Source organism: Rhinolophus ferrumequinum, chromosome 9 (genome assembly GCF_004115265.2).
Source record: "Rhinolophus ferrumequinum isolate MPI-CBG mRhiFer1 chromosome 9, mRhiFer1_v1.p, whole genome shotgun sequence".
NCBI lineage: Eukaryota > Metazoa > Chordata > Mammalia > Chiroptera > Rhinolophidae > Rhinolophus > Rhinolophus ferrumequinum.
This window is the reverse complement of record NC_046292.1, coordinates 37,867,953-37,880,606: the sequence shown is the minus strand read 5'-3', so window position 1 is coordinate 37,880,606 and position 12,654 is coordinate 37,867,953. Positions and strand designations below refer to the sequence as shown.

The 12,654-nt window shown below is 35.9% G+C and overlaps 1 protein-coding gene across 1 annotated transcript in view; it reads right to left on the bottom strand.

Annotated features, from left to right (window-relative positions):
- The window catches only part of SCP2 (sterol carrier protein 2), a 104,047-nt gene that overhangs the window by 52,492 nt on the left and 38,901 nt on the right, over nucleotides 1–12,654 (bottom strand). The window contains exons 7-10 of the mRNA XM_033114185.1: nucleotides 9,207–9,270; nucleotides 4,135–4,221; nucleotides 2,632–2,782; nucleotides 1,096–1,243 (exon numbers count right to left, since the gene is read on the bottom strand). Of these exons, the coding sequence (XP_032970076.1) occupies nucleotides 1,096–1,243; nucleotides 2,632–2,782; nucleotides 4,135–4,221; nucleotides 9,207–9,270 (450 nt within the window). The remainder of the gene's footprint in view (nucleotides 1–1,095; nucleotides 1,244–2,631; nucleotides 2,783–4,134; nucleotides 4,222–9,206; nucleotides 9,271–12,654) is intronic.

Sequence of the window (12,654 nt, the reverse complement as noted above, 5' to 3'; positions counted from 1 at the left end):
TTGACAAAGGTGCCAATGCAATTTAATGGGGGGAAAAAAAAAGCTTTTCAGCAAATGGTGCTGGATATGTGTATAAAATAAAAAAGATTAATATCGACCTTTATCTTACACCATACACAAAAATTTACTCAAAATAGATTTTATACTTAAATATAAAATCTAAATAGATTTTATACTTAAATATAAAATCTAAATATATAGAAGTCCTAGAATAAAAGTAGAAGAAATCTTTATGACCTTGAGATAGGCAGAAGTTTCTTAGAATACAAAAAACGTAAACCATAAGAAAATTAATAATTGGTATTTCATCAAAATTAAAAATTTCTGTTCTTCAAGACACACGATTAATAAAACAAAAAGGCAACAAATGACTTGTATCCAGAATATATATGTGTGTGTGTATATATATATATAAATTCTTACCACACAATAAAAAAGACAACCCCATAATCAAAGGCAAAAGATCTGAACAGACACTTCGCAAAAGAAGGCATATGATGACCAATATGCACATGAAAAGATGTTTAACATCATTAGTCATCAGGGATATGCAAATTAAAACTAAAATAACACACCACTATATACTCTGCAGAATCGCTTAAATTTTTAAAACTCACCCTAAGTGTTGGTAAGGATGTGAAGCAACTAAAACTTTTAGACCCTACGGGTAGTAATGGAAAATGGTACAACCACTCTATAAATGAAAAAACAAAACAAAACAAAAAAATCTTCCAAATCACACCAACTAGTTTATCCATTTTCCTTTCTGTAAGACTTTATTCAAACACAATCTGAAATAGCTGAAATTACAAATGTAATTTTATATCCTTTTTTCCCCCACTTAACAGTATGTTGTAAGTATCCTTGATTTACATAATACAAATTATTTGTAAACTCTGCTATCTCAGTGTTAGTATTATCCAACACAACATGTTTTAAAAAGTCTAGTTTCTAGATAGCTTACATTCACTTTGCACAGTGTGGCAGAGAAACATGGAAGAAAAGGCAACAAATTAATTCTTTTGTTTAATGGTGAAGATGAGATTTTCCCAGAGAAATTTACTAAGTTAATAGGCATCTCATGAAAGACACTACCTTCTGGACAGAGTCCCAGTGCTTCATAAGTAAGGAGTTCATTGGAAGAGAAGCAATCGTGAAGCTCTATTACATCAATATCACCTGGTCCCAGCCCAGATTTTTCATAGCACTTTCTGGCAGCTTCTTTACTCATATCAAACCCAACCTGAAACCAAAAACATATATAAATAAATTAAGTGCTTCAAAACTGGGACTTTTATATGAGGATTATAAGAGATTAATATGTATAACCTTAACAGCTAAGAACTGACCACACGTATTGAAATAGCAGTTAATTCTACATTACACAGAAAGTCCAAATAAAAGGATATCCAGGAGGGAGAATGTACATGTTAAATTTTGTACTATAAAGGACAGAATTTTAAATAAGATATATAAAAAGGACTCAAAATTCTTCAGGCCATATCTTATGCTAAGTTACAAAAACTCCATCAAACCACAATGTATAGTTGGATTAATTAATTGAAGAGATTTATCAACAGATCATTATAATTCAGATACACTGAAAAATAATGGGGGAATTTTTATATCAAAATAAACAATCTTTTAGAAGATCATATGGGATTCAAAACTCTTTTCCAAAAACCATGCTCTTAACACCTCTTTGGTCTCAAGTAACATGCAAACAACTTTTCTCCAAAGAATAAAATTGTAGCATAATGAAAAATGTATTACAATAAAAAAACCTGAGTATAAGTTCCCCCTCTAGCATACCCTAGCACCCCAGCTTTGTGGTCTTGGGCAAGTTATAGGGACATTTTCAAATTCAAAACATTATTGTAAAATCATTTTTAAACTGTAGTTTACAATATGTTTGTTTACATATGTGTGTATACGTATATATGTATATATCTTATGTGTATGGATGGATGGATGGATGGATGGATGGATGGATGGATGGATGGAAGGAAGGATGGATGAATGGATGGATGGATCTTCAAATATTCAACTAACTCTAGATCTGAATTCTCATCTTTTTCACTTCCTCAATTTTGTACTCAATCTTCAATCAGGATTTTTGAAGCATCAAAAAAGTTCCCTGAAAACATATTTGTTTTTCCTTTAATTCTTATGAAAGACAGGAGTCCTAGGCATATTTAGCCAACTCAAAACAAAAATAAATAGCAAGTCTACTTAGTTAATAAGTTATCATATAATGATGATTGCTCTGATATAGGAAACATAGGTTCTCACCAGTTATTTTCCCCCTAACACATTCTTAAGGATGGGTTACAATATTAAATTTTCTAGATCGATTTTCAAGTAAATTACATCCAGAGCCAATAACAACATGATGTCACCTTGAAATTTTTGAACAGAAATCCCTTGAATAATTAATAAAACAGAATCTCAATAGCATAGGGAATAGAGTCAATGGAATTGTAATAGATATATACGATGTCAGAGGGGCAATAGATTGGGGGAGGAGGGTTATCACTTTCTGAGGGGTGAAATGTCTAAATATTGCATAGCTTTGTGCACCTGAAACTAATAAAAAAAATAAAATAAAATAAAACAGAATTTCAGACATACCATTTTAATAATGCTTTTTTCTTCAAATGAGCTTGGCAAATCAGTCATCATCTCTTGTGCCAAAATTTCTACAGCTTTGGAATGAAGGCCAAACTTCTGTACAAATTCTTCACTAGCCAAAATTGCCGCTGCTGCACCATCTGAAGTAGGACTAAGAGGAGGTAAAAATAATTATTTACACCCAGTCCACCCTCAATCCTAAGATTTCAGACTAGGAGTTCTTTCTGGGAAGAAAGGCTGAGTATGCTTGCTATTCACTGAATGGCCTTCTCTGTGATATCTAGGGTTAAAACTTACACACGCTTCCCACGTGAGGGCTGAACCTCTATTAAGAATTTAAATGCTGTCTGTCACTGTTTGGTTTCTAAGAGTCTCTCCCCAAAATTTCTCATTGCAAAGAATCCTGGATTTCCTTCTGCTGATGCATAAGGCATCTTCTGGTGACTTCTGAGAAGTACACAAGGTTATTCGTATACTAGTACAATAAAGATTCTACTACTGTGTTTCCCCAAAACTAAGACCTAGCCAGACAATCAGCTCTAATGTGTCTTTTGGAGCAAAAATTAATATAAGACCTGCTATTATGTTATTATATTATATTACATTATATTATACCTGGTCTTATAGTAAAATAAGATCAGGTCTTATATTAATTTTTGCTCCAAAAGATGCATTAGAGCTGATTGTCCGGTTAGGTCTTATTTTGGGGGAAACACGAGATAGGCCTAGCTCCAACTCTGCTATCTCCCAAATAAGTCTGTCTTAGAATCCTTTCGGAAACTGGGAAAGGATGGAATAAGTCCACGATTTGGTTAAGACTTTTGAGATCTCCTCAAAACAGATCTTTTCCTTAAAAGCTGTGAAGGAAAGGGGCAAACACAAGAAGCCTTCTGTGAGTTCAGCTGGACTTTATAAATGGGCAGACCCTCATATTGCAACAGATAAAAGCTGACCCCACTTGTTCACTTGATTCCTACCGAAATCAAGTGATTCTCCAGGGCACAGCCAGGTTAGCTAGGCATAGGAGCTATGGACTACCACCTCAATATTCTGGGAGATATTGTCAAGCAATTTTCAAGATGCCACTATTATCATTATTAGACCTATGATTTTTTTCTTGTTGTATGTTTACTCTTAGCTACTATGACAGTAAAATTTCCTACAGTGGAAGTATACAACAAAGAAAACAAAATGCTCAAGGGATAAACCACTGGCCTCCTATGACACAATTAAATGAATAAATACAATTAAAACAAAGTAGGAAGAAGTCATGAGAGAAGGAAGTAAAAATACATGATTTTCCAAAAGATGAGACAGTCTCTAGGCAGAAGAAGGAAGTAAGGGTACGCACTCCAGAGTAAGGACTCCATTGGTAGGAGTTCTATAGAAGCTCATACAGATACAGTAAAGATGTACCCAGATAGGAGCCTAAGGTTTACCCAATGGAGATGGGGAAGGGAATAGCAGTTACTTCTATTAAATATTAAAATTTGCTTTTCTTACCAACATTGTAAGACAGTTAGAAAATCAAAAACTTCTCGCGATGTCATCACTTCATCTAAACTGTATTCCTTTTGGAACTGGGAATACCTAAATGCAAAATAAGTAGTTTCAGAATGGGAGATAGCAATTATACTTTTTGCTGAAGATATTCTGGTCCAGAAGTTAAAGAGAGAATAATATGTAAGTATTCTTTTCACAACCAAAAGACAGACTTTTATAAACACTTTTAACCTTTAATAAACAAGTCATTTGAATTGAATTTTTAAAAAAATCCTAACTTCAAAATATCATATGCTGTATAATAAAAAAATTGCCTAATCTTTGTCCTGGGTTCCAGTCATGGAGCTTCTAAAACCCTTGGAATTTCCTGAGTGATAAAAGTATCTTTGTTACGCTAAAAGGTGACTCTCCTTGGGTCTCTTGTTAGCTGTAGGAGAGGAGGAGACGGGGTCACTAGAAAGAGAAAGACCAACCACGTGAATACAGGGTTGGGAGTTTTGAGCCAGTTTGACCCCAGGGAGAAAAGGGGGGCTGGAGACTGAGTTCAATCAAGTGGCCAATGATTTAATAGAGTATGCCTGCATAGTGAAGCCCCAGTAAAAACTATGGACACTGAAGCTTAGTGGAGCTTCCTGGTTGGTGAGCACCTTGATATGCTGGAGGGTGATATGACCTGACTCCATAGGGGAGAGGGCATGGAAGCTCTACATTAGGAACCCTCCCAGACCTCACCCTATGTGCTCCTTTATTTGGCTATTCCTGAGTTGCACTCTTTATATAATATAAATGCTCCTCCACTTACAATGGAGTTACATCCCAATAAATCCATTGTAATTTGAAAATGTCATACATCAAAAATGTATTTAACATACCGAACATACTAGCTTAGCCTAGCTGGTTTCTACTGAATGTGTATCACTTTTGTACCATAGTAAAGTCAAAAAACCATAATTCAAACCATTGCAAATCAGGGACTGTCGGTAATGTAATCATGAATGCAGTACTTTCTTGAGTACTATGAGTTATTCTAGTGAATTATTGAACCTGATAGGATCATGGGAACCCCTGAATTTATAGCCAGTTGGTCAAAAGTACATATGGCCTGAGGACCTTATTTGCAGCTGGGATCTGACCTGAGGGCAGGCCGTCTTGTGGAGGACTGAGTCCTTAATTCAGGAGGTCTGTATTAACTCCTGGTAGTTAGTGCAAAACTGAACTGCAGTACACCCAGTTGGTGTCAGACAAGTTGGAGGTTAAAACAGAATACCATTTCTTTTTCCCGAAGAATTGTAAAATACTAGTTCCTTAAAAGCAAAATTAAATGACTTGCAATTCAGTCAACTTTTGTGGTGATGATATTATACAACTACATTTAATGAAGGCTAATGGAGTTCTTAAATAAATATACAAAACCTAGAATAAACTATCTGCATTCTTCAAAACGCATTTCCTTTCTGATCACTGCAAAGAAACTTGCTTTTATTCCCTTTGGCTCCTCTAATAATCAGATGGTTTCAGATATTGCTCTGGTGAAAATAGCGGCAGCAATAGACACCACAAGGGAGTTTCTAAAAGTAAACTTCAACTGGTGTGCAAGTTAAGCAATTCAAATGTATGGAAATAAAGCCCACGTAACTTAGATTTACATACTAGTGTCTGCATCTTGGCCTCTAAAGTTAACTTTGACCATCACCAACTTTCAAAAAAGACCTTAATTGTGCCAAATTGTGTGCTAGTCATTGGGGACATAGACACAGTCACTACTTTCAAGGAACTCAGTCTGAATCCATGACAAACACATATACCATTCTAATACAATATGTTCAATGCCATGGTAGATATGTTACCGTGGGTGCCACTGGAGCACACAGGATGTGCAACAGACCCACACACCAGAGGGAGCTTCCTCTCTGAGGTTAGGCAACAAAAGGAAGAGAGAGAATTCCTGGCAAAAGCAAAGCATCTTGAGGTGAAACAGTTCACTGAGGCTAGGGCATGAAGCTTGGGAGGGAATGTGGAGGCAAGGTGTAGGAGATGGGGCAGAAGAAATGAATGAGGATCAGATCATGAAAGGACAGTGTATGGTGTTTACATAATATACTGAAATCAATGAAGAACTTAAAGGATATTAAGCTGAGGAGTGAAATGATCAGATCTGTATCTCAGCAAGAAAACTTGGTATGGGAAAGGGATGGTAAAAAGGCATTACCAAAAGCAAGTAAACCAACTAAGAAACTGGGGCAAAAATTACAGAAAGAAATATGAAGGACCTAAAGTGCAGAATTAAAAGTGAAAGACGGACAAAGCAGTCAATTCAAAAGATAGCATGAAGGCAGAATCAGTAGGATTCTGTTCTTCCACAACTCACACAGGACACTGAGGAAGAAGGCAGAGTCAAGGATGACTTCTAGTTTTCTATCTTGAATAATCAGGTATATGTGATGTCATTCACCAAGATGAAGAATGGCGAAGGAAAAACAGGGTTGAGAGGAAATGATAAATTCTGTATGGACATGTTGACTCTGAGGCACCTATGGGACATCTAAGTGCAGACGAGTAAGAGAAAGTTACAGACACAGGTCTGAAGGCTCAAGTGGATGGGCTATCTCTAATCCTATACTACTTAGATTCTCATTGCCTTTAATTATTCTTATCATTTGTGAGGAAGCACTTGAAAATAGTTTCTTAATTCAACCTTCTTAGAAATACGTAACAGGGTATTTCTAATGACGGGTCAGCAAACATAGAATTCTCTTTCTTCACTACCCAAGCAAAACCTAATGCAAGTAGGTAGCACCTAAAATTTCTGAGCCAAATCTAAAAGGCTATTCTTGGCTATTTCAAAGAGTTTTAAATGCTGAAACTGACATCCAGAGATAGCTTTTGCCTCTTTAACATAATTGAGAACTTATAATATATAATGGAAAATCCATGCAAGCAAGGAACTTATCTGTCTTGTTCACTAGCAGCTAAAGCAATGTCTTGCACATAACAGGCCACTGAATACATATTAATACTTGTTGAGTGAATAAAATTCCTTTAGAAGAATGCTGTAATGAATGGATAAATGAGCACCTGATTAGACACTAATTTAAATGAGAGAAAGACTTGGAAACTTTGATTCTCTGGGGAAAGTCAAAAGCTGTTCTTTGGAGGGAGCCTCAAAGCCAGGAAACTGCACTGCTGTGAATTCCTCAGTATGTTGGTACAATTCCTTACTCGTTTCAGGAAATCTCAAGGATTTTTAATGATTCTCCAAGTTCTAAGGACAAAGAAATCAGCTCTAGACCATCTTTACTGCCTCAAGACTGCTCATCCTAACTCTATTATTCAGTAACAGCAAAGTTTTATTGAGCATATACTATGTTCCAATACCCTGCTAGATACTGAAAATACAAAGATGAGCTATAACCTCTGCTCAAGGATGATCATCAGAGGAGAAAGACTCATAAATAAGTATGATACAGTGTGATGTGCTATAATAGAGGCATAGAGACAGTGCAATAAAGCTCATGAGAAAAAATAATTATGCCTAGGAAGCGGTAAGAAGCTGTTAAGAGAAGCAATGATATTTGGATTGGGACTTGATGGGTAAGTAGATATTAACCAAACAAAAGAATGGCAAGAAGGATATTCCAGGGAGAGCTACCAGCATAAGTAAAAACACAAAAGCAAGTTCTATATAGTACGTTTGGGAAAAACCTAGTAATCTAGTGAGGCTAGAGATTAGGAAAATTTAGAGAAGTGGTAAGAAATAAGACTGGCAAAGTAGAATGGGGCTTGCATTAGCTTTTCAAGTATTAAAGTCAAATGAAGAAATTTGGATTGTACCAAGAAATGGGAATTCACTAAAGCTTTCACAATATCCTTAGATCTAGGACACGGAATTAGATTATTTATTAATTAGGCATGCTCTAAATTTAAACATCAATTTAAAATTAGGAGAATGAGGAGAACTAGCAGTAGCATGAAGTATTAGGAATATGTGGTAATGATCCACTTGTATAAAATGTTCCTTGCCATGGCTTTATGTTTATTAAATATGGCAAACATTGTTAATAATTCAGAAACAATTTACTGAGTACCTATTATGTTCCAAACTCTGTGCTAAGCATTAAAGATAACAGACGGTTCTTCCCCTCAAGGAATTTATAACTTACGAGGGGGAAAAATACAAACATTATTTTTCCACTACATAGAATGATCCTGAGAAAGTTGCCTAATTTCTGTAAGCCTCGTTTTCCTTATCTACAAAATGAGAATAAAAATCTCCACCTTATAGGATCCTTCAGAGGATAAAATGAGCATGTACATAAAAGTACCTAGCATAGTGACACAGAGTTGGCATTTAATAAAGCTAGTTATTATTCTTTTATTGCCTCATGGTATTGCTTTTGTACAGATTCTAGTTATATGGCACTAATTCAATTCACAGTGAACCAATTTTATTTAGCAACCATTAAGTACACGTTATGAGCCAGGCATTGTGCTAGGCACTAGGGATTCAAAGATGAATGATCTGCAATACACATAATGTAATTTTACTTCAGATTATCTTTTAGGATATAAATAACCACATTACTCTACCAGAGTAAGAGTTAATGACACTAACATAATAAAAATGCATTGCTGAAGTAATACAAATAATGTAATATAAAGTATTTAAAATAGCTACTAATATGCATTTTTCAAACGTTTTAGTTGAACAAAATGAACTAAGTTTTAAAGAATGGCTTAAAATGGTGACTGGTTATTTCCAACTAAAATTGTTACAATAAATTTTATTCACTAGAGTTGTGATATATGACCACTACATCTTTTAATACTAGTCATTCACACTATTTCTTAAAAGAATTATTAAGCTTAAATGGTTTTCTAAATATAAACAGACCAAAACCTAAAACTGAAAAGAAGTCAAGTTTACTTGGGTACAAGCCTTTTATAAGATAAAAGAATAAACCATTCTGGTTAATATCTCTGAGGTCTTGTATTAGCTTTTCAAGTATTAAAGCTGCATGTTATACAACAGGATAACCCAGATTTTCACTATTTCATATATCTGAGATACTTACGGGTTGTTAATTGAATGTTTATGATTTTTCCATCCAATTTTTGCAAAGTGTTCAACTTTTGTTCCTATAGAGAAGGTAAATATCTATTAGTGAGTTAATGTTTTTCTGCTGCTTGTGAACAAATGTTACAATGGTAATCAGTATCCTGCTAAATATTTCCACATTTTCCCTTGCATAGGTATCAGTATTGAAGGTGTCATTAGTCCCTCAACAAATATTTCTTTATAATTTAACTTGGGTATATTTAATTAATTGAATCAACTAATAGGCATACAATATGAAAAAGAGTTCAAATAGCCCTGTTCTACCCAGTATAACTAGGGTCCAAATTCAAAAACTAGAAAATATAGCCTGGGACCACAGTGGTTTTAAGGCAAAAAAGAGCACTGCCAGCAATTCTTCAAGAAGTCTGCCCAAACATCCCAATGCTCCTGGACTAAGTGAATTTCACAATTCACACTACCCTCCAGGGCCTGCTCTTCTTCTCTTTCCTTACAAGGCAGAAGGGCCTTTGGAAGAGTTACATCCTAACAAGAAATATGTATGCTTTTCAAATTCCTTAAAAGAAAGTTTAAAGAATAGTGTCAGGAAAACAAAAGCAATCATATCAATGAAGTAAAATTTATCAAAATCTTTTTCACTGTTTTTAAAAAGACCAAACAGAATAAAACAGCTTTGAATTCTCCTTTGAAGCTATAAAGACCAAAGAAGGAAAAAGTCTACTGATTAGAGCTAATGATGTTATGTTAAAAATGTCACAGTAAAGTGGAAAGTCCCCATTTCTATTTTGTCTCTATCTTCTCTGTCAAAGAGAATGATCTTAAGAGAAAAAATGACAAATATAATTGAGCCAATCTTATCTCAATTCTAATTTTAAAAAGGGAGTAAGGTAAATTCTATCTACACTGGTGATCTCACACCAGTAAGAGTGGTGATCAGGAACAAGCCACATCACATTAGTATCTTTTTTTTATTGGATTGACTGGAAGATAAAATGAGATATGGTATCTAGATATCAACAAGACAACTAAATTTTTCAGGACATCTTTAGAGACAAGATATTGTAATGTGGGTTTTGGTTTTTTCTTTTGTTTTTTGGGGGGGTGGTGTTACTAAAAATGTAAGGGTTCTTCTGTCAAATAAGTTTAGATAAGACTGGGTCAAACACAATTAAACAGATTTCTTTATGGCAAGACATTCAGAGACTTTATTATTGCATATGTATTATGACTGTCCAACAGGGGATTAAAGTATGAGCATTTCCCAACTTATCTGACCCACGTCAAGGAGCATCTTATGAGCTTATTGTCCCACAGAATACACACTGGGAAATGACAGGCATTGATCAATACATTAACCTAGAGAAAAATCTGTAGTGCTAACTACCTCTAAACTCAGCCATGCTCTGGTTCATATTTCTACCAAAAACTGGATTAGAAAATTAAAGCCACTCTCACCAAACCTGAAGCTAGGAGGGACTACTAAAATGTTGGATCCAAATAGTCTTCAAAAAAGTTTATCAATGGGATGAATTAGAATAGAATTAATTACATGCCTGGTTCTACTCTTGCCCCACCCCCTCCAAAAGAAACAACCTGGAAAAAGGACCAACAACTATGAGAAAGACTCAGCAGTTCTGATCGATACAAGCTCAATGATTTAACAGTGTGATGTGACTACCAGGAAAGCTTATATACATTCACAGGACAGCAATCAGTCTGTTGACAATGGGTCATGAAAAAAGTCTAATGAGAAGTAGTTAAAGAGAAAAAGAGAAATTAAGCACAGCGTCAGGCAGGCTTCAGATATTTGAAGGGCTATAAGGTGAGAGGCTCGTTCTGTGAGTCTCAGAAGACAGAAACAAGACCATGGACGGAAACCATATGGAGAGATTTGAGTTCAACATGAAAAAGAGCATTGTAACAATCGGAATCACCCAAAAAATGGAATGAATAGCCTCAGTTGGTGCCAAGTTCCTTGTCACAGGAAGTACAAATGCTTTATTGTCGCCTGTTAGAAGATTTACAAGCAATTCATGCATGAGTTGGTAGGAAGGTGGGCAGCTTAATTATATAAAAGCACTTGGGATAGTGTCTGACATAAGAGATACTCAATAAGTGTTACTGTGTTTTCTTAATTGTTTCTTACCATGGATCCAATTAATCTATAAAAGATTAACAACCCCCTGAAAAATATTCTGCCAGTCATTTGCCAAATATTTATTAAACCTGGGCACTGATGAAGAGCTTGTTGACTACTGATTCTGAACTGCCAACTCAGATTATTGGCTGTTTAAAAGATATGTCGGTATAAAAAGATTTCAATCTCCTTGAATCAAACTTTGAAGCCACAAAAATGTCCTGATTCTACAGTAGAATGTAAGTCACTACAAACATTCTTATGTACTCATTTTTAGCACACAATCACAAACAATTTCAAACGACAATGTAAAATTCTATGAAATTCTACAATTCATTAAAAATCTACTGAATGAAGGATAACATTTCAACTAAAATACGGTACATTTATAGTTCATATTTTAGACTAGAAACTGTCCAACTATTCTGAGTAATGTAAAAGTTGAGAAAAAAGTTTAAAAATACACCAGACACAGGATGTCCAGGTAGCAGAGGATAATGGAGTCTGCCTAAACCTGTTTTTTTCCATAAGAACAAATAAAACTGCACAAAACCATACCCTCAGCATAACCAGACAACAGAAAACCCAAAATTCTAAATTATCTGTAAGTGGAAAATAAAAAAAAAGAATAGGGGAAAAAATGACCAAATCCTACCTAGCAATTACTCATGCTTCAACAGCAAGCTTTTGGGGGAAACAAGGGCAGTCTGAAAAAAACTGTGCAGGGCTGGCCCGGTAGCTCAGGCGGTTAGAGTGCCATGCTCCTAACTCCCGAAGGCTGCAGGTTCGATTCCCACATGGGCCAGTTGGCTCTCAACCACAAGGTGGTCAGTTCAATTCCTCGAGTTCCGCAAGGGATGGTGGGCCCCGCCCCCTGCAACTAAGATTGAACATGGCACCTTGAGCTAAGCTGCCTTCCAGATGGCTCAGTTGGTTGGAGCGCGGGCTCTCAACCACAAGGTTGCCAGTTCGATTCCTCGAGTCCCGCAATGGATGGTGGGCAGTGCCCTCTGCAACTAAGATTGAACACAGCACCTTGAGCGCCGCTGAGCTCCCGGATGGCTCAGTTGGTTGGAGCGTATCCTCTCAACCATAAGGTTGCCGGTTAGACTCCCACAAGGGATGGTGGGCTGCGCCCCCTGCAACTAGAAATGGCAACTGGACCTGGAGCTGAGCTGCACCCTCCACAACTAAGACTGAAAGGACAACAACTTGAAGCTGAATGGCACCCTCCACAACTAAGATTGAAAGGACAACAACTTGACTTGAAAAAAAAAGTCCTAGAAGTACACATTGTTCCCTCAATAAA